The sequence below is a fragment of the Podarcis gaigeae genome, assembly GCF_964106915.1.
Source record: "Podarcis gaigeae genome assembly, chromosome: 1".
NCBI lineage: Eukaryota > Metazoa > Chordata > Lepidosauria > Squamata > Lacertidae > Podarcis > Podarcis gaigeae.
The window spans coordinates 56,424,182-56,445,134 of NC_139678.1; the positions used below are offsets into that span (position 1 = coordinate 56,424,182).

At 46.9% G+C, this 20,953-nt stretch overlaps 1 protein-coding gene and 2 long non-coding RNA genes across 3 annotated transcripts in view; 1 reads left to right on the top strand and 2 right to left on the bottom strand.

Moving 5' to 3' along the window:
- Nucleotides 1-20,953, bottom strand: part of LOC310851229 — a 45,215-nt gene that overhangs the window by 10,767 nt on the left and 13,495 nt on the right. The window lies entirely within an intron of this gene.
- COMMD9 (COMM domain containing 9) lies at nt 563-19,155 on the top strand. The gene is made up of 6 exons (XM_083752916.1): nt 563-667; nt 9,066-9,191; nt 9,907-10,046; nt 10,784-10,818; nt 17,066-17,169; nt 18,212-19,155. The coding sequence occupies exons 1-6, from the start codon at nt 602-604 to the stop codon at nt 18,350-18,352; spliced, it is 612 nt and encodes a 203-aa protein (XP_083609042.1). The 5' UTR covers nt 563-601; the 3' UTR covers nt 18,353-19,155.
- Nucleotides 15,413-17,059, bottom strand: LOC310851173. Its single transcript, XR_014567604.1, has 2 exons — nt 16,726-17,059; nt 15,413-16,500 (listed from the first exon to the last, which is right to left on the bottom strand). It is a non-coding gene; the product is annotated as an uncharacterized lncRNA (long non-coding RNA).

Below are 20,953 nucleotides of genomic sequence, written 5' to 3' on the forward strand. Positions count from 1 at the left end.
TGCAAAAGATTCAATCCTTAGCCTCTCCAGATGTGGTTTCCTTGCTTTGGAATCCCGGAGAGAAATCATGCCAAGCCAATACTGAACTTGATGAATCGGTGATACTACACCGCAGAAGCATATCCTCCTGTTTCTATGAGAGAAACTAACTCCACATTTCTTCCTTCTTTAATAGTCCCTTTGTTTTCTGGAGATACACGGTCTCCACATAAATACGCGCGCGCGCGTCTTTCGTTTTCTTCTCGGTCAAGGTTTTAAATCAAACTGGTTTGATTTGCATCTTGCGAAGCAGGCATCTATTGGTGCAACCCGAATTTTAACAATCAGACTAAGTATCTCGCCATTCATCAGCCCTGTAAAATTTACGCAGGGTCACACAGCTTCTCTTGCGCAGGTTAAGGAAAAGCGAACCAGCTGTGCCAGGGAAGAGGGCTTCACGACTTCCGTTGCCAAACAGATACTTTCCCCCATAGCAGCCTAACAAGCTGCTCCGTCAGGCTTACAGAGGGACTACAGCTCCCACAATGCAAAGCAGTCTAACAATCTGCCACGTGACTACAATCACCCTCTCTTCTTCCGATGTTGGGTGGCATCAGGTCACATGAGAGAAGGAAATATGGCTGCAGTGGGCGAAGAGGATTTCGCGGCGCTTCAGATCTTGCTGAAAGTAGGTGCATATTTCTTTATTTGCGGGCAGTTGTTGTTTCCTGCAAGATCTCTCAGCTCTGATAATTTTTAAAGCACGTTGTGGGGGTGAACGGGTGATATTGAAAATCAGTTATTTATATCATTCGACCACGATGGCACTGCTAACGTCCAAAGTGCTGCACATTTTTTAATGTATCTTTACAATAACCCTGGCAGTTAGGTCGGACAGGGACGGTGGCTAAAAAGAGATTTGCCGAAAGCCCTTCAAATGATTGAAGAAGTCCCAGAGAAAGAAGAATGGGTACAAAAATGAGAAATCAAGATAACAAACTTTTTATAAAAGAATGGAAATGGTTTATTGAATATTTACAAATGAACTGTGAACAGATAAGAACATTAGCAGGATTGCTATAATAATCTGCAGTTTTATAAGAGTATAGATGAATAAAGGAGTAAGTTAAGTTGATTTGGAATATGCAGAAAATGTAAAAATAAATTTAAGGAACCGCAAAAAGAGGGGGAAGGAAGTCAAGTTTCAAAATGTTAAAATGATTACAAAATTATTGAAATGTATAAAATTGAAAATTATAAATAAAAAAGAAAAGAAAAGAAAGCTCTTCAAATGAGATCATGGTGGAGTCAGAATTGGAGCTCTGATCAGATTGAAGTTCACTGAAGTCACTGTTGCAGTGGTACCTTGGGTTACATACGCTTCAGGTTACAGACTCCGCTAACCCAGAAATAGTACCTCGGGTTAAGAACTTTGCTTCAGGATGAGAACAGAAATTGCGCAGTGGCGCAGCAGCAGCAGCGGGAGTCCCCATTAGCTAAAGTGGTGCTTCAGGTTAAGAACAGTTTCAGGTTAAGAACGAACGAATTAAGTACGTAACCAGAGGTATCACTGTGTTTTCTACCTTCTTTCAAAGAACCTGTTAGTTAGTAGAATCGTGTTTTCAATGGGCTCATTCTTCCGTTTGAAAATCAACCCGGATGCATGCCTAGAAACATTGTGTCACATTTTATAGACTACATGGGTGGGATTTTTCATTGATGCTGACATGTAAGGTTAAATACCCTCCCCCCCTCCAAAGAAAATGGTAATATCCTTTGGATTGTTTAGGGCTATCCAGTGACACTGAATGTTGAAAATTTAACATTTTCCTTCAGGCTCCCGCAAAATGTAGTAACAGCCATCAACTTTGACGACTTTAAAAGAAGATTACAGAAATTCATGGAAGAGAGCCGTCATGGCTAGTAGCTGTTGATAGTCCTACATTCTGCCACCCTTGTCAGAGGCTGTATGCCAATGTATGCCAGTTGCTTGGAGTAACAAGTGAGGACAGTGCTTTCGCACTCTGGTCCTGCTTGAAGGTTGGCCACTGTGGGAACAGCATGCTGAACTAAATAGGCCTTTGACCTGATCCAGCAGGGCTCTTTTTACATTCACAATCCTACATTCACAGTTGCGTTCATTAAGTCCCATTGCATTGCACCTCCAGAATATATGAAAACACAGTTTATAAATACTTATTGTCAGGACTGCCGCTAGGTCCCAGCTCACAGAGGACCAACGCCCAGTGGATATTATATACAAAAGTCTTTATTGAAGTTTAGTTTCCATTTCCAAGCTCTGGGCGCGCAGGCCCACGTCTTAACGCTAGACCGGCTAAGTCCCCTCTGACTCACTGCTCCACCCACACCAGTTTAAGATTCTAGCCCGGCTCCACCTCTTGCGCTGCTCTTTCCTGCGTTGGGTCCTTCTGCCCTCTGGGGTTCCCTCCTTCCTGGACTCCTCTGACGCGGAGCCTCCTGAGTCTTGCCCCTCCCTCCGGCGGGCTTTAGGACCTGGCTCCCTTCCCGGGCTCCCCGCTGTGCCGCGCTCCTGTACATTTGAACTTGGCGCGCGCGCCCAGCCGGTGACTTTCCTTCTGACCGTTTCCCCGCTTCCTGATGTGGGTGTTGCCAAACCTGACTCCTCTCCTCCCTCTGGTGGTGAGGACACTGGTCCCGACTCCTGGGACTCCCCCTCCCCACTGCGCTCTGGTGGAGACGCTGGCCCTGATCTCCAGCTGCTGTTCAGAGACTCCCCGCTGGCCCCTCCCTCTTGAGGTTTCTCCCTTGGAATCTCCCTTGCTCTGGCCACCGGCGCTCCCTTCTGTGAGTCCTCCGATTCGCTAGAGAGGCTTGTGGAATAACTCTGGCCACTGTCACTGCCTGCGCCCCCCTCGTACTCCTCCTCCTCACTCTCCATTTGCTCCCCCTCCTGTGTCTCTCCTTCTGAACCCCTGACATCCATCCCCCCCTCGAAGCCCCCCCTTCCCCCCTCCCCCTCTTCCGGTGCGGGTTCCGGGTGCTCCATTGTTGTAGGGGTGAGTCCAGGATACAGCTCGTCCCCTGAGGCTTGCAACCATCGAGATAAGTCCGGGAAGTCCCCCATGGGCTCGTCGACGACGACCTCCTCCGCTTCCATCTCCTGCGCGGTGTGCTCGAAATCTGCGCTCGACCCCAAATCACCCAAGAGCCCTCCTCCCCCTGTTGTGTGATGGGGGTCCACCTCCCAGGGCCCCTTCGGCATGTCTCTGGGCCAGCCCACTTCGGGTTGGTCCTCCCACCAATAAGATCCCCCCGTGCCAAAACCTAAAAGTGATCCCTCCGGAGAGCTGCCTCCCGGAGCCGAGTCCTCAGCTGACGAGAAACCCCGGAAAGTGCTGGCCGAGAGTGTGGGTGTGAACAAACAATCCTCGAAAAAGCCCGCCGGCATAGGCTTGTGCGGGAAAAGTGTGTGGAATTCTTCCTTGAGCAACTGCTCTTCCACTGCGTAATCCGGCACCCACCTGTTGGCGCTGGCCGGGGTGTCCTCCGTGGCGAGAAGATATTCAATCCCGTCCTCCCCCCACCTTGAGTCTAAAATCTCAGTGGCTTCATTAAGTGGCTCCCCTTTCGGCGACCCCTCTTTCTTGGGCGCTTCTCTGAGCGGGTCTGGCGCCTTCCCCGGTGCTTGAAACCTGTGGGGCTCTCTGTAGGGCGTGAGCACTGATCTATGAAAGACCGGGTGCATTCTGGAACCCTCCGGGAGTGTCAACCGGAAGGCCACTGGGTTGATCTGCGCCTCTACTTGGTAAGGCCCTAGCTGCTTGTGCCCTAGTTTCTTCTTGGCTAACGATCTGGCTGGAACTGCTTGTGCTGCCAACCAGACCCAGTCTCCCACCTGGATGTCCTCCCCAACCCTCCTGTGTCGATCTGCCTGCACTTTGTAAGCCTGTTTTGCCAACTCTAACTGCCTCCTGAGCTGCTCGTGGATCTCCTGCAACTCCGCTGCCACTTCCTCTGCTCCCTGTGGCTCCCCCTCCTGCACTGTGTCCAGACCCGGGAAGGTTCTGGGATGCCTCCCGTAGTTGGCAAAAAATGGGGTCACCCCCGTGGACCCGTGCTTCGTGTTGTTGTAGGCAAACTCGGCCAACGGTAGATAGTCCACCCAGGTCGATGGCTGCTGGTTCGCGTAGCATCTCAGGTACTGCTGCATGATGGCGTTGACCCTTTCCGCCTGCCCGTTAGTTTGCGGGTGTCTCGCCGACGCCAGGCTGACCTTGACGTTCAGGAATCCCATCAGCTTTTGCCAGAAGTTGGAGATGAACTGGCGCCCCTGGTCGGACAAAATAGACCGTGGTAGGCCGTGCACCTTGAACACGTGGTCTATGAACATCTTAGCGGTCTGCTCGGCCGTGGCCACCTTAGCGCACGGAATGAAGTGGGCCATCTTGGTGAACAGGTCCACTACCACGAGCACTGCCGTCTTGCCCCTTGAGCTGGGTAGATCTGTGACAAAGTCCAGGGCTACCCTCTCCCACGGTACGAACGGTGTCTGTAGCGGTTCCAACAGGCCCGCCGGCGGCTGGTGCACAGGCTTAGCCCTTTGGCAGGTGTCGCACCTATTGACATAGTCCGCGACATCCCCCCGCATCTTAGGCCACCAAAAGTCTCTGGCTACTAAGTCCACCGTCTTCTCCTTGCCGAAGTGCCCCGCGCTGGGCGCGTCGTGCAGCTGTTGCAGGACCTTCGCGCGGAGGCTGTCTCCTGGTACGTAGAGGACTCCCTTGCGTAGGAGCAGGCCGTCTCGCACTTGGAATTCGTCGCCCCTCGCCTTGCCACTGCACACCTCCTCCATCTTGGCTCGGGCGAACGAGTCCGTTTGCAGCGCGCGGCGCACCGCGTCCAGGTCCACCGTGGCTGACGCGCATGCCCACGCCTGTGGTGTGAAAATGTGCTTGGCCGCCGCCGGTGCCTCTGCCTCCAGATACTGCGGTTTTCTGGACAGCGCGTCCGCCAAGACGTTGCTGTTTCCTGGGATGTACTCAATTCTGAAGTCGAAATCTGCAAAGAACTCCGCCCAGCGGATGTGTCGCTGGTTCAGGAACCTCGCCGTGCGCCAGTACTCCAAGTTCTTATGGTCTGTGCGGACCTGCACCGTGTGCTTGGCTCCGACGAGGAAGTGCCGCCACGCCTTGAAGGCTGCATGTATGGCCAGCAACTCCCTGTCCCAAATGGTGTAGTTCTGCTCCGCTTTGCTGAGTTTTCTGGAGTAGAAAGCGCACGGCCTCCAGTCCCCCTGGTGGTCTTGCTGCAACAGAACGGCTCCCACGGCCCTGTCTGAGGCGTCCGTCTCCACTCTCATGGGCCTGCTGGGATTTACGTGCAGTAGGTTCTCTTCGGAAGCGAAGAGCTGCTTGAGCTTCTGAAAGGACTGCTCTGCCTGCTCCGTCCAGATGAACCTCTTCTTCTTGGAACTGAGGGTGTCGGTGATGGCCGCTGTCTGCATGGCGAAACCCTTGATGAACTTGCGATAAAAGTTGGCAAAACCGACAAACCTCTGTACTTCCTTCCTATTGCGTGGGCTCTTCCAATCCAGTACTGCACGTACCTTGGCACCGTCCATAGCCAGTCCCTTGTCGGACAGTTTGTAGCCCAAGAAATCCACCTCCGTCTTGTCGAACTGGCACTTCTCCAGCTTGGCGTACAGCCTGTGCTCCCGCAGCCTCTGCAGAACTTCCCTAACATCTCTCTCGTGAGCCTCCGGCGATTCCGAGAAGATTAGGATGTCATCCAGGAAGCAGACGCACTTCTTGTAGAGGAGACCCGCCAAGACATGATGCATGAAGGCTTGAAAGCAGTGGGAACCATTTTTTAATCCAAAAGGCATAACTCTGTATTCATAAGTGCCCAGCGGCGTAAACATGGTTGTTTTCCACTCGTCGCCTTCCCGTACGCGAATGAGATTGTACGCTCCGCGCAGATCCAACTTGGTAAAGATGCGACCCTTCCTCACCGTCGCCAGCAGGTCATCGATCTTGGGCATAGGGAATGCTGAGGGCTTGGTCTTGAGGTTCAAGAAGCGGAAATCAACGACCAGCCTCTTTTGGGGCGTGTCCCGCTTCTTTACAAAGAACACGGGACTGCCTCCTGCCGCCTTGGACTCCCGGATGAATCCCCGCTTCAGGTTGTGATCTATGAACTCCCTGAGCTCTTGCAATTCATCCTCAGACATGGAGTACAGTTTCCCCGTCGGGAGCGTCGCCCCGGGCAGGAGGTCGATCTTGCAGTCGTAGGGTCTGTGGGGTGGCAGCTTATCCGCCTCTTTCTCGCAGAAGACCTCCAAAAACTCCTTGTATTTGTTAGGCACCGCTTGCAACATGCCCAAGTTCAGCTGTGGTCCATCCTCGTGCCCCTCATCTTCCAAGTCCGCCAGGATGCAGTGTTCTGCGCAGTAAGAGGAGCCGAAGGTCAGTTGCCGCTGGTACCAAGCTAATGCCGGGCTGTGCCTATCCAGCCAACTCATTCCCAACACTATGGGCGTGTCTGACAGGCGGGTGACGTTGAAGCTGATGACCTCACGGTGGTTTCCAATGCGCATCACCATTGGCGGCGTCTGCTGTAGCACTTGCCCTCCCAGTAGCTCCCTGCCGTCCACTGTGACGACTTTCAGAGGTACCGCCGCTGGCAGAAGGGCTATGCCATGTTGCTGGAGGAACTGCATGTCTATAAAATCTGCATTGCTCCCCGAGTCGACGGTGATGGGAATTTCCACAAGTAGCCCATTGGGGAGCTGAAGGGATGCGGTGAGCTGCACTACTGGTTTGGGTGGGAGGGGGTCGGTGGGCTGTAAGATCCCTGGGGATTGCTTCACTGACTTGTCTGGCTGGTCCCCAGAGACGCCATCTCCAGCCAGACAGTGGAGTTTTCCTGCTGCGACTCCCTCTGCTGAATTGCGTCTGTTACTGTCGCTGCGGCTGCAGTATGCTTGTGAAACCGCTGGGGACACTCTTTTGCCATATGCTGAGCACTGTCGCAGATGTAGCACTTCCTGGTTCCTCTAGGAGGCTTCATCTTGACTGCTCCCGGAGTTAGGGCTCCGACTGTGGAGTGAGCCTTAGCACCACCTATCTCCATCGGCTCCTCTCCCCCTCCCAGCGGAGGCATGGATCGAGCGCGCGCCGCCTCCTTGGGGAAGGGAGGCAGTCCTCTCGCTGGCGTGCGTCCCAAATGCCCTTCCTCCCTGTCCCAAGGGCGTCCTTCCAACCGAACCCCAATGGAGAGTGCCCGTTCCACCACTTCCTTGGTGGTTTGGGGTCTTCCCCCCCTTGCGATCTCATCTTTCACAGCTCCGCTCAACCCCTCCCAGAACAGGTCTCTGACGGCAGGCGATTCTTTCTCCCAGGCTAGTACATTCACCAATCCGAAAAAACGTGAATGATATTGCCTCACAGTGGCTTTACCTTGTCTTAGTCCGTGAATCTCCCTCCTAGCGATATCCACATCAATCTCAGATAAAAAACACGCATCCATCACTTTAATGAAGGCAGCCGCATTTTGGAGGGCTGGATCCTTGTCTCTCCATAGATTGCGCAGCCACGATTTTGCCTCCCCCCGCAAATGCGAAATAATAAATCCCACTTTCTCTCCCTCATTTTTAAAGTCTTTGTCAAGCAGCTGCAATGTATAAATCACATCTGCTCTGAAGTTAGGATACTCCTGCAGGTCCCCATTGAAGTGAGATACCAGGCTCCCTCCTCTGTTTCCCAGCCCAATCCCTTCTGGTCTGGTGGCTGGTAGCCTCTGTGTACTTAGCACTTCTAACCTGGTTCGCAGATCCTGGCAGGCAGCAGCTGCTTCCTGTTCTTTCTTTCTGGAAGCCGCAATTTCTGCAGTCAACTGCGTCACTGCGTTTTGCAAACTCGCTATCCTCTCTTCGGTAGTCATTTCCCTGTTTTTCGTGAGCTCGCGAAGCACCAATCTTCACCCCTTGCTGCTTTCCCGCACTCCACGAGGTTGCAAAATTGGTGAAAATGGAGAGGGGACTTACTGTCAGGACTGCCGCTAGGTCCCAGCTCACAGAGGACCAACGCCCAGTGGATATTATATACAAAAGTCTTTATTGAAGTTTAGTTTCCATTTCCAAGCTCTGGGCGCGCAGGCCCACGTCTTAACGCTAGACCGGCTAAGTCCCCTCTGACTCACTGCTCCACCCACACCAGTTTAAGATTCTAGCCCGGCTCCACCTCTTGCGCTGCTCTTTCCTGCGTTGGGTCCTTCTGCCCTCTGGGGTTCCCTCCTTCCTGGACTCCTCTGACGCGGAGCCTCCTGAGTCTTGCCCCTCCCTCCGGCGGGCTTTAGGACCTGGCTCCCTTCCCGGGCTCCCCGCTGTGCCGCGCTCCTGTACATTTGAACTTGGCGCGCGCGCCCAGCCGGTGACTTTCCTTCTGACCGTTTCCCCGCTTCCTGATGTGGGTGTTGCCAAACCTGACTCCTCTCCTCCCTCTGGTGGTGAGGACACTGGTCCCGACTCCTGGGACTCCCCCTCCCCACTGCGCTCTGGTGGAGACGCTGGCCCTGATCTCCAGCTGCTGTTCAGAGACTCCCCGCTGGCCCCTCCCTCTTGAGGTTTCTCCCTTGGAATCTCCCTTGCTCTGGCCACCGGCGCTCCCTTCTGTGAGTCCTCCGATTCGCTAGAGAGGCTTGTGGAATAACTCTGGCCACTGTCACTGCCTGCGCCCCCCTCGTACTCCTCCTCCTCACTCTCCATTTGCTCCCCCTCCTGTGTCTCTCCTTCTGAACCCCTGACACTTATAAAATAAGGTTGCACAGCTAAATTGCTAGTTATCAGTGAGCCATCCCTGAAAAGGAAATGAGGATAGATAACCGTAACTGGACATGACATTGATGGCCTTTCCTATTTCCCCACCCCCACCCTCAGTTTATGATATTAAGAGGTATTATAACCTTCTGTAGATGGGATCCAGTTTAGCTTACATGGCTAATGGCAGCTGATGAGAGCTAGTTTTCATTAGTTTGTGCAAAGATAAATTTGAGCTGCACCATATCCTGTGTTTTGAAAAGGCTCACTGTTCATTTCTCTTTGCCAGGCTTCATCGAAGGATGTAGTTCGGCAGTTATGCCAGGAATGCTTTTCTAGCTCTGCAGGTGGTTCTGACAAACTGATTGAGAACACGTGTTCCAGTCTCTCGGTTACACCAAATGAAGCAAGTCAGGTAAGATTTAGGCTGTAACCCTGTGCATGATTATCTGGGAGTAAGTCCCACTGAATAGACATGTGTTGCACTATTAAGTCAAGTTGGCTTTTTTGACAGATCCTGATGTTTTATCGCTTTTTTATTAATAATAATATTCTGTTGGTAGCCGCCCAGAGTGGCTGGGGAAACCCAGCCAGATCGGCGGGGTATAAATTATTATTACTGTATTTTTCGCTCTATAAGACGCACCAGACCACAATACACACCTAGTTTTTGGAGGAGGAAAACAAGAAAAAAAATATCTGAAAGCAGCAATCCCTCTTGCTGTTCTGGCTTCTGGGATAGCTGCACAGCCTGCATTCGCTCCATAAAACGCACACACATTTCCCCTTACTTTTTAGGAGGGAAAAAGTGAGTCTTATAGAGCAAAAAATACGGTATTATTATCATTATTATCATCATCATCCTGAGGAGGGAGGGGCTGGTTAGGTGTAAAGATTGAACAGCAAGAGCTCAGAACAGGAAGAAGAGAACCTCTAGCTCAGGGGGCAAGGAGAGATCAGGGTTCAGAATTAAAGGGCAGAGGCCAAATGGTGAACTGGATTGATGGGAATCAAGCAGCAGAGTGCATATATATGATATAGTGTGTTGAGGCTGGGTTGAAGGCGAGTGAGAGAGATTGCCACGTTTTGTTGACATTGTACCTGAAAGATCTGTCTGGTTCCTCTTGCAGCTGATCCGATCTTTGCACAATCTTACAAGACACACAGTCTATCATGGCCTGACGTCACCAGAAGAAATTCTTGCCCTCTTTCCAGAAGGATTTCACCAGAATCTTAAAAACCTCTTGACCAAGATAATTCTGGAAAATGTGTAAGTGTCATTGAAGCCGTTTTCCATAGAATTAGACCACTGGTCCATATAGCTCAGCATTGTCTCCACTGACAAGCAGGGTTTCAGGGAGGAGTCTTTCTCAGCCATTCCTGGATATACCTGGGATCACACCTGGGACTTTTGGCATGCAAAAGATGTGCTGTGACACTGAGCTGCAGCCCTTCCCGTCAGGTTTGTGGTGTTGGACAAAAATCCCCCCAACGGCAGTGGATTGGTAGGTTAGTCAGGCTTCACACTATTATCCAGTTGTCCCTGCTTTCTAGCTGGTCATTGGGTGTGTGGTAACACTAGATTCCCAATTAAATGGTCACTATGTGTTGGGATTAAAGGCAGGCAGCGGTGACCTGTCCCTTTCAATGGGAAGTGACTTTTGCACTCCCTGAATGGTGGAATAAGGCTGGAGCCGTAGCCCCACGTACCTGGGAGTTCACCCCATTGGAATTCTGTACGACTTCTGAGTAGATATGGATCCGATTGCACTCTAAATGAGATCCAATGCCCTCCATAGAGTCCATTGCATATTGGAATTTGTCAAAAGTTTGGTTTATTAAAACTGGTGGGGCTGAAACCTCTTGTGCTCCTTCAGACTCCTTCAGACTTGATGACTGCAAAATGGTACTTCATGTGGCAAAATAGCTTTCCTGAATCCACCTTCAGTCCCTGCTGCTACTCTGTGTTTCAAAGACAAATATTTGCGTTTTCTCTGCTCTTTTCAGCTCTTCCTGGAGAAATGAAGCACAAGCCAGTCAAAGTAAGTAAGGGACTTTGTGGAGGAGCAGTTCTCATTTCTGAAATGGTTACTCTTGCATTTCTTGGGGGTATTTATTAGGCTGTCTTGCTTTGGGAATGGACTGGATGAGAGGCACCAAACTGAAGCTCAATCCAGATAAGACTGAGGCAATGTTAGTGGGCAGTTCCCTAGACTGGATGGATGGGCGGCTGCCTGCTCTTAATAGGGTTACATTCCCTAGGAAGGAGCGGGTATGTAGCTTGGGGGTACTTCTGGGTCCTTTCCTGTGGCTTGAGGCTCAGGTGGCCTCAGTCATGTGGAGTACCTTGCATTAGCTTCCATTAGCCAGCATGATGTAGTGGTTAAGAGCGGTAGACTCGTAATCTGGTGAACCGGGTTCGTGTCTCCGCTCCTCTACATGGAGGAGGCTAGTGACACTTCTCTGAAGTCTCTCAGCCCCACTCAACTCACAGAGTGTTTGTTGTGGGGGAGGAAGGGAAAGGAGAATGTTAGCCGCTTTGAGACTCCTTCGGGTAGTGATAAAGCGGGATATCAAATCCAAACTCTGCTTCTTCTGGTGGCCCAGCTGTGCCCCTATTTGGGATAGCCTAACTTCTCTTGTCTATGCTCTGGTAACTTCTAGGTTAGATACTCCAACACTGTATGCTGAGGGTTGCTCTGAAGATGGTTCAGAAACTTCAGCTGGTACAGAACTCGGCAGCCAGGTTGCTCACTGGGGCAATACTCTTTGAGCATATTATACCGACCCTGGCCCGACTTCACTGGCTGCCAGTTAGCTTCCAGGCCAAAAGTGCTAGTTTTGACCTCTAAAGCCTTAAGCAGCTTGGGACTGCAGTACCTCAAGGACCATCTCCCCCACCCTCAAACGAACCAACCCAGACCCTGGAGTCATAATCTGAGGCCCTTCTTAATATGCCTCTTCTGTGAGAAATCTGAAGGGTGGCAATACGAGAATGGGTCTTTTCTTTGGTGGCTCCCCATTTGTGTAGTTTTCTCCCTAGGGAGACTCACCTGGCACCCTCATTATGTATCCTTAGGTGCTGGGCAAAAAATTTTCTCTATAACCAGGCCTTTGGCTGATTAAGCATTCTGTGGACATTTAAATGTGTTTGCCATAGGGGGATTATTGGTTTGTTTTTGTTTTGTATTATATGTTTTCATGTTGTGAACTGCCCTGTGATCTTTGGGTGAAGGGTAATAATAATAACAACAATAATAATATAACCATCATCACCACACCACATCACCACATCATCACCACTTACGTAGTGGCAGCTCCTTTCCTCATATGTTCTCTGTATGAAACCATCTTTTTTAGCTCTGCTACTTATCTAACTTTTGACTAGCAACCTTCTATACGGAAAGTTTGTGCTGTATGAATGAGTTACAAGGATCTACATGCTATTCATTAGTAAAAGGTGTGTAATGAACACCTCAGCAACTAAACTGTGCCATCAGTGTGCATGTTATGAGAGGATTGGCCCCTGTCCCATGAAGCTTACAATTTAAAAATCAACATAGGAAACAGAGGAATTGGAAGAAAGAGTAAACAGGAAAGCAAAATGTGATTGCTTGTTTGTTTGTTTGTTTGTTTGTTTGTTTGTTTGTTTGTTCAGTTAAGTGCTTACTTACCAGCGGAGTTAATAGTAGGGCGTGGGAATCTTGGTCTTGGTTCACCATAAAATGTAGCAGCCTTGTTAGCAATTATCCAGTACAAAGTTTATCCTTTGGCTGTGGAAGGAATTAATTTTTGAGCATCCTCTCTATGTTGCCTCTGGCTCTTTTTTTTTTTTTTTTTTTTTTTTTTTTTGCACGAGACGACAGAGAGAGAGAGAGAGAAGTAGACTATTGTAGGTGATGCTTTTTTTGTGCAAGGAATCTATTATTGTTGTTCATATAATGCCTTCATTATATGATGGCGGCTAACAGATTGAGGTTGAATCCTGACAAGACAGAAGTACTGTTTTTGGGGAACAGGAGGCGGGCAGGTGTGGAGGATTCCCTGGTCCTGAATGGGGTAACTGTGCCCCTGAAGGACCAGGTGCGCAGCCTGGGAGTCATTTTGGACTCACAGCTGTCCATGGAGGCACAGGTTAAATCCATGTCCAGGGCAGCTGTGTACCAGCTCCATCTGGTATGCAGGCTGAGACTCTATCTGCCTGCGGACTGCCTCGCCAGAGTGGTGCATGCTCTGGTTATCTCCCGCTTGGACTATTGCAATGCGCTCTACGTGGGGCTACCTTTGAAGGTGACCCGGAAACTACAACTAATCCAGAATGCGGCAGCTAGACTGGTGACTGGGAGCGGCCGCCGAGACCATATAATACCGGTCTTGAAAGACCTACATTGGCTCCCAGTACGTTTCCGAGCACAATTCAAAGTGTTGGTGCTGACCTTTAAAGCCCTAAACGGCCTCTGTCCAGTATATCTGAAGGAGCGTCTCCTCCCCCATTGTTCTGCCCGGACACTGAGGTGCAGCTCCGAGGGCCTTCTGGCGGTTCCCTTACTGCGAGAGGCCAAGTTACAGGGAACCAGGCCTTCTTGGTAGTGGCACCCGCCCTGTGGAACGCCCTCCCATCAGATGTCAAAGCGATAAACAACTACCTGACATTCAGAAGACATCTGAAGGCAGCCCTATTCAGGGAAGTTTTGAATATGTGACATTTTAGTGTATTTTTCATCTTTGTTGGAAGCCGCCCATAGTGGCTGGGGAAACCCAGCTAGATGGGCGGGGTACAAATAATAAATTATTATTATTATTATTATTATTACTACTACTTCAAGGTTCATGGTAGTCTAAAGAGTTTTTTAAAAGATAGGATGGGGAAATATATGGACAATAGGAGTCTTATCCAAATAAAGAGAACAAAAATGAACATCCGGTGTCAATTTATGTTTGTTTTGCCAGCAAGGTAAGGGAAAAAAAGAAGAATTTGCCGAGTGTATTTTTAAAAACAAAAAGCCAACAATAAAAAAAATATTTCAACAGGATACCAGCTAGGTTGGCTGGCGCACCATTGGATAAAGGACTAAAAGGTGTGCAGAGAACCTGAACAAACTTATTTGAGTCTGTTCTCACACAATAGATAAGAGAAGCATATAAAGCTGTGTTATACCGAGTAAGACCATTGGTCAACTTAGTTCAGCATTGTCAACACTAACGGGCAGTGGCTTTTCAGGGTTTCAGGCAGGAGACATTTCTAGAGCTACCTGGAGATGATGGGGATTGAACGAGAAACCTTCTGTATGTACAGCAGTTGTTCCACCACTGAACTGCTTTATGCATTGTATGGAGAAAAAAGATAGAAAAGGGGTTTTTCTTTCTTTCTCTGTGTATTGTGCTACTGGAACTTTGGGTTGTTCAATGAAACTGATTGGACAGGAGATTCCGAATAAACAAGAGAAAATGCTTCTTCATATCACAGATACACAATACTCCTTGTTGATGAGCCCCAGCTTGACTTTTAAAGGAGTTTAGACAGATTTATGAAGCTTACGTCTATTAGCAGCTACCAGTTTTGCTGGCAATATGTAATCATAGCTCTTTCCAACTCTACAATTCTAAGATTCCCTGGGACAGAAGCTTTCTGTTCTCTTCCCATTTTGGTTCCAACTGACATTCTCAGCAAGAGATTTCAGCAAGTGCTACTGAGCAGCAAAAGAAATGTGAATGCAATAAAATAAAGATGGAAACCCTAAATGTAGTGAAATTAGGATTTGGAGGTGGTTATTTAATAAAGGCCATGTTAAAAATCCTTAGCTGGTTTTCAGCTGTGGCGTTAAATTAAAAAGCAGCTTTTCAAATGACTTGCTAGATAAATTAAGCAAGCTTCAATTCCAAGTATGCTTGTTTGGAAGCAAGTCCCACCGAATTCAATGAGAGTTGGCTCCCTAATAAGTTTGTTTAGGATTGCAATCTGCAGAATATTTGGGATTTCTTGCTTCCTAAACATTTGCACAATTGCTGCTTTCTGCAGCTCTGTTAGAAATAAGGTCAAGGTTTTGCTCCGGGAGTCATCAGTCAAGTAGAATTGTCCCTAGGGCACCCAGGGGCTGATATCCCTTGCAGTATAAGGGCATCCTTTTGTTAGCAGGCACCAGAATTGCAGTCATGTTCTTTCCATTGGTTGGTTTTCAGAACCTGATTTATTTGTGGCTGTTGAGTGCCTACCCACAGCGCCTCTCGAAGTGGAAGCTTGTCAGAGGGAAGGGGGATGATGGAAAGAGATGTTTAAAAAATGCACGAAGGTAACTCCTAGTCAGTTCGGCCAGATTGGATGGAGGACTGAGTCTACAATCCTGTTTACACTTATTTGGGAGTAAACCCTGCTGAATGCAGTGGGACTTAGTAAATAGCTGTGAAGACTCTTTTTTTAAAAAATGAGATCACTGTCATAATTGTGCTCGTCAATTTTTCAAATTTTCGCTGACATTCTTTTAATTCTGTTCTATTCAAGTGCAGAATTAAGGTTAAGGATACGGAATTTGGCACCCTGCAAACTGATTTTATTTATTTATTAAAAACAACAAAATTTCTGGCTCTTACAGATATGAAAATAGGCTTGAAATGTTGTGCGTCATTATTTTTTTTAAAAAATAAATAAATTCATTGAATCATCAGAATATTTTACAATACAACAAAACAAAGGACCAAGTGGCAATTTGCCATTATAGATCCATGATGCATGGTTAACTATTGCTTCAGACCATAAAAAGGTTTGATCAAGAAAATGGGAGTATTGTTTTCATAGAATCAGAGATGACTAATAGTAGTGAGTATGCACATGTAATCAATGCTAAATTTACATTGCATGGATAACCTTGGGGCTGGATTTCTTAATCGCATTGTGTTGGAGCTCTCAAACATGCACTTCAGTATTACCTGGAAATGAGATTTAAATAAACTTTATTTAACAGTGTAAAAAAACAACAACTAAAAACAGCCTTAGTGGTTAAGAAATCTAAGTATGGCTTTTAAGCATTGCCAAAACAGAGAATGATTACCCCATTGCTCTGTGGCAGGCAACAGGGTCCTCCTTCATCTTTTCTGGTGCTCCTTCCCTTCCTCTTCCAGTAACAACATACAGGCAACCACATGGCAATCTTGGGGACACCTTGCCTAGTCCGAATTCTCTTCACAGCTCTGGGGACTAAAGTGGAGAGTTCATGCTCTGTTGTTGTTGTTGTTGCTGCTGCTGTCATTTTAACAGGCTGAGCCGGACCCTTCTTGTCTCTACTTGAAGAGAAGCCTTGTCTGACCTTTAGCGTTCTCAAGGGAAACGGGGCTCTTTTTAGCCAGCTTGGTTCTTATTTATGGCTTGTCTATCTTGGCAGGATCAAGAGCCAATATATTCTTTTCAGAGCCAGAACATACACAGCAAACAATGCTGGAAACATATTTTAAATCCTCCAAATGCCAGGATGAAACAGGGTCTTGGGTAGAGGTCACCCACATCACCTGCCAACTGATTAGGAAGAGGCCAAAGCCAACTGAAAGAGCACAGACTTTTTTCACCCCTGAGACCATTATTTATCATAATTATCCGACTTTCCAAAATTTAACACTTCTTGAGATAGAGCACATGCTTTGCTTGCAAAAGGTCCCCAGCATCTTCCAGATGGGCCTGGGAGAGACCCCTGCCTGAAACTCTGGGGACCCACTATGAGTCCGCCTTGACAAAACTGCGATGAGGTTACATTTTAATATTTTAATGTTTCGATACTTTAATGTTGTATTTTAATTTTGTTTCTCAGTTGTAATCATTCAACTTGTTTTTATTATTGCTTGTAAGCCGCCCTGAGCCCGGCCTTGGCTGGGGAGGGCGGGGTATAAATAAAAATTATTATTATTATTATTATTATTATTATTATTATTATTATTATTATTATTATTATTATTATTAATACTGGGCTTGACAAAACCAATGGTCTGACTTGGTCCTGTGATCCTTTGAGCCATATCTGCCTGGGGTGTTCTGACTCTGAACTCTGGTCCCCCTTGACATGCATAAGCTCTACTGATGAGCCGCACTTCTTCCCAACCTTACATGAGGATGAAGTTTTATATAAAAGCTACAGTTTTACCATTAGCATGTGAACCCTTCCAGGTTTTTTTTTTATAATTTGCTCACAGAGATATCCCCTGAATAGCTCTGAAATGACCCCTTGGAGTGCGGTCCATGAGTTCAGTATCCTGATAATTACAATTCAAAGGTCTGTGTGTTCATTCATTCCATTTTAATTCCAGTTTCCCTGCCCCGGCTTGTGGATCTGGACTGGAGGGTAGATATCAAGACCTCCTCGGACAGTATCAGCAGAATGGCTGTCCCTACCTGCCTGCTGCAGCTGAAGGTATTGTTTCTTGAGAGCCATTCATGACCCACCATGCTCTACACAGTCCCACCTATCAGCAGTGTACCAGAGGCTGAGAAATTATCTTAGCTTTACAGCTTGTTTGGGGTTGTGAAACCACTGAAAAGCCACAGCACAATGAGAGGAGAGTTGCAAATTGTGAGCATGTGTGATGACACATGATTGCCTGTGACTGTTTTTTCACCCCTGGCCTCTAGACAGTTTCCCACAGCTTCTAAAGCTCTACTTGTACAATGGCTTACTCACGCTATTACCAGGTCACACTATATCACCAAGACTTAAGTGTAAAGTCCCATTTATTTCAGTGGTGAAAATCCCATAAACTAGGTTGGATCCACACTAAGTGGGCTAGATCCATACTAAGTGTAGCTTGCTTAGTGTGGCTCCAGCCCACTGTCTTGATAGAGTCTTAATTGATGGAGTGGTGATTGTTCAGTGATGGGGACTTTGCATCCACTGCAAAGCAGAAGTACCAGCTTTTTGTGCATACCTTGTTTTATGCAAGAGCAGCAAAGCTGCATTCAGACATAGCTGGAAGGTATGATGAGTCAGCTAACCCAGAAGAGGGAAAGCATCAGGCTGGTCTCTGGTTAGGACTTCTGTGACTCCTTTTTTTTGGAAAGGTGACCAGATAAACTGGAATTCAAGAATGTTAAGAAGATAAAGCAGATGTAGCCAAGCCCTGCAGATGCTGTAGGAATCCAACTCCCATCAGCCCTTGCCAGCAGAGCCTAGTGGTCAGGTGTGGTGGGAGTTGCAGTCCAACAATATTGGAGAGGACATCTTGTTGAATAGCCCTGCTTTAGAATTTATGGCTTGTCCACCGAAACATCCTTCCTGGCTGGGTTTGGTTGAAGCTGCACATTGGAAAAGGCATTTTGTGTTCCTTAAGGATAGGGAAATATCCCTATTCTCTGTCAGTAGAAATATTAATCTGCCAGAAGAGAAGGAGGGCTGGGATTAAACCAAGAAGGTGGTTTTGATGGTGATTTCAAGCTCTGGGATATTTTTTCTTTTTCAGATTCAGGAAGATGCTGCCTTGTGCGGGAATGACTTCACAACCTCAGCATTGACAGTAGAGTTGAATAAGCAAACACTGGACACTATGTTAGATGGCCTGGGAAGGATACGGGACCAGCTTTCTGCTGTTGCAAATAAATAAAGCCTTCTGGCTAAAGGATTCCAACAGCTTTTCGCATGTGGAAGATAACTCTCCTGTCTTGCCAACCTGGCTGTGACATTTTACCAACAGCCAATCTTTGGGTTTCTCTTCCTCCTCATAACCAAACATCATTGTTATTTTTTTTTTACTTTTCAATGAAATGGCATGGGGGTTTTTCCCCTTCAGAAGCAAAGACTTCAACACTTTCTTGCTCCGATGCCTTGACATAAGCTCATAATGACAATCAGGACCTCCTCTTGTACATATTCCTAGAGAGGCTCATAACTCAGCTTGTAGCAGGAACGAAGAACAGCCGATGAAGCGGACTGTGTCTTCTGCCTCTGAAATGGGGGACTAAGAAGCATGAACATGGCTAATAGGCTGGCTTACAGCCTCAGCGCACTCTTGAAAGGTGTTTGCTGAGAAGTGTGGGATGTTGGTCTTTTCCTCCTCACTGAGTCACAGCTTTTGAAACAGACCATCCAGGCTGCAGTGCGTTCTCTCGTGCTGCAGAAATACCTTGTGTGTGAACTTTTCAGTTCCAAGTTTAAACTGCTCGAATGAATTCAGTAGCAAGTAGCACCAATCTGATGATGGCGAGAGAAAGTTTTGTCACTTCGTGTTGGCATTAACAGGAGGCTCTGTGATAGACTTGGATGTACTGAGAAAGGTTGCTAATGGCAACTGGTTCCTGTAGCAACAAAGTCACTGCACACATTTATGAATTATTAAGCGTTTCATTTAAAATACAACTATTGTGCTAGATGGATTTATGTTTGCTTTAAATAAAACAAACCAACAAACCAGGGCCTTTTCCTTGTTTTTCTTCTGGTGATTAAGTTTAGCATTTTCCTTTGGTACTTTGAAGTGTGCTGTTGTGGATTTCTTATTCTTATTTTTTCTTTCCCTTTCAACCCATGGGTTACATCTTTAAAGTTCATGGTATACCTAGATCTCCTTTTCTTTCTTCTGCAAGCTGTGTTTAACTGAGCCTTTAACCACCCCTTTACTGCTACTTGAACAGCATTGAACTAGGTAATCATAGAGTTGTAGAACATAAAAACCTCCAAGGAAGGAGAGTCCACCACCTCCTGAGGGAGTCTATTGCAGCTTTTGCTGGTTGCTTTTTGCCCAACTCAAAGGTATCCTCGCATCTTTCTCGCTGGATGTGACAGAGAATGGAAAGGGCAGTGTGCACACACGTCTGCACATGCATGTAGACAACTGGCATTTGAATGGCTGGAATGTAGCTTACTGCCTTTATCCTGTATTTTTATCTTGTGAGCTGCCCTGAAATCTTTGGATGAAGGGCAGTATATAAACTTAATAAATAAACAATAATATTTTTTTAAAAAATGATTTTTATTAGATTTTAATAGAAAAAAAGGTTACAAAACAATAGACAAAAAAGCACAAAAAATACAAAAACCAAAATTTAACATAAAACACAAAAATCCCTCTTTTCAGTTTCTTACCATTCATTTACTTATTTTCCTGACTCCCTTTCACCTCCCTTTTTTGTATTCCATAAAAGTTGGTTCAGCAAATTCATACCCTCTTATTTTACCCTTAATATTTATCCTCATATATTGTCACTTCAGATTTTCATCTAATATCAATCTTATCTTACCTTCTAAACCTTAAAATTTTGAAATTTAAACCATATTTAAACTTAACTCCTTCGAACCTTTCTGCTAAAGCCAATTAGTTCCTTTCCAGCACATTTTGGTATTTCATTAGTATTACACTAATTCCAAAAGTAAAATAGTTTATAAAAAAAATTCTCATTCTGACTTTATCCAGCGTCCCTTCTTCCTGGTTTCGGATAATGTCAGTCCTTACACCATTATGTTCTGTCCCATCAATCGGGTGTTCTAATATCAGAGGCTCTCAAGTCCCTTCTATGCCCCCTCTGCAGGTTTTCTTGTTCCTGTTTATATTTGCACACATCCCTGTCCCTTGTTGGATTCTTATATATTTTCTTCCCTTTCTCCTTGGGGAGTGAATCTCCGGGGAGTTCCATACAGAAATATTCTCCATTTTCTTTTATCAGATTGTCCCATTCCCCGATAATCCACTCCCCAATATTTGATTTATAATCCAAAAGGTAGTTGTTCCAAAAATGATCATCAACTTGTTTCACAGTCCCACCAGAGCTAATAACTTCCTTTACTCCAAAGTTTGGCAGGTGTTCTCCAAGTTCAATCTTCCAATGTTGCAGCTCTTGATCCTGCGAGATTTTGAGTCTCTATCTTTTGAGGTGCAATCGCAACCTCTTCCATCTTCCTCTGCCCTTGGACTTGCCTTGTTGAACCAGTTTCCTGTATTAGCTGTTGTGAGGTTTCTTTGACTTCGTTTCCTGTTAGTTCATCTTTACTAGCTGGAGCAGATATTAGATCCAACTTTTGGTTCATCAAGATCACTTTCTCATCCAACTGCTGCAGCACAGCATTTATTTTGCCAAGGGCAGCAAGTAAGGCTTCCTCCCTGTTCATTTTCTGTCTAGGTCAAATAGCTGGTCCCACAGTCTGATTCACAGATGTTATATCTTCCTCTGTAAATTGCAACAAACACACTGGCTAGCTCCCTCTAGGGGATACA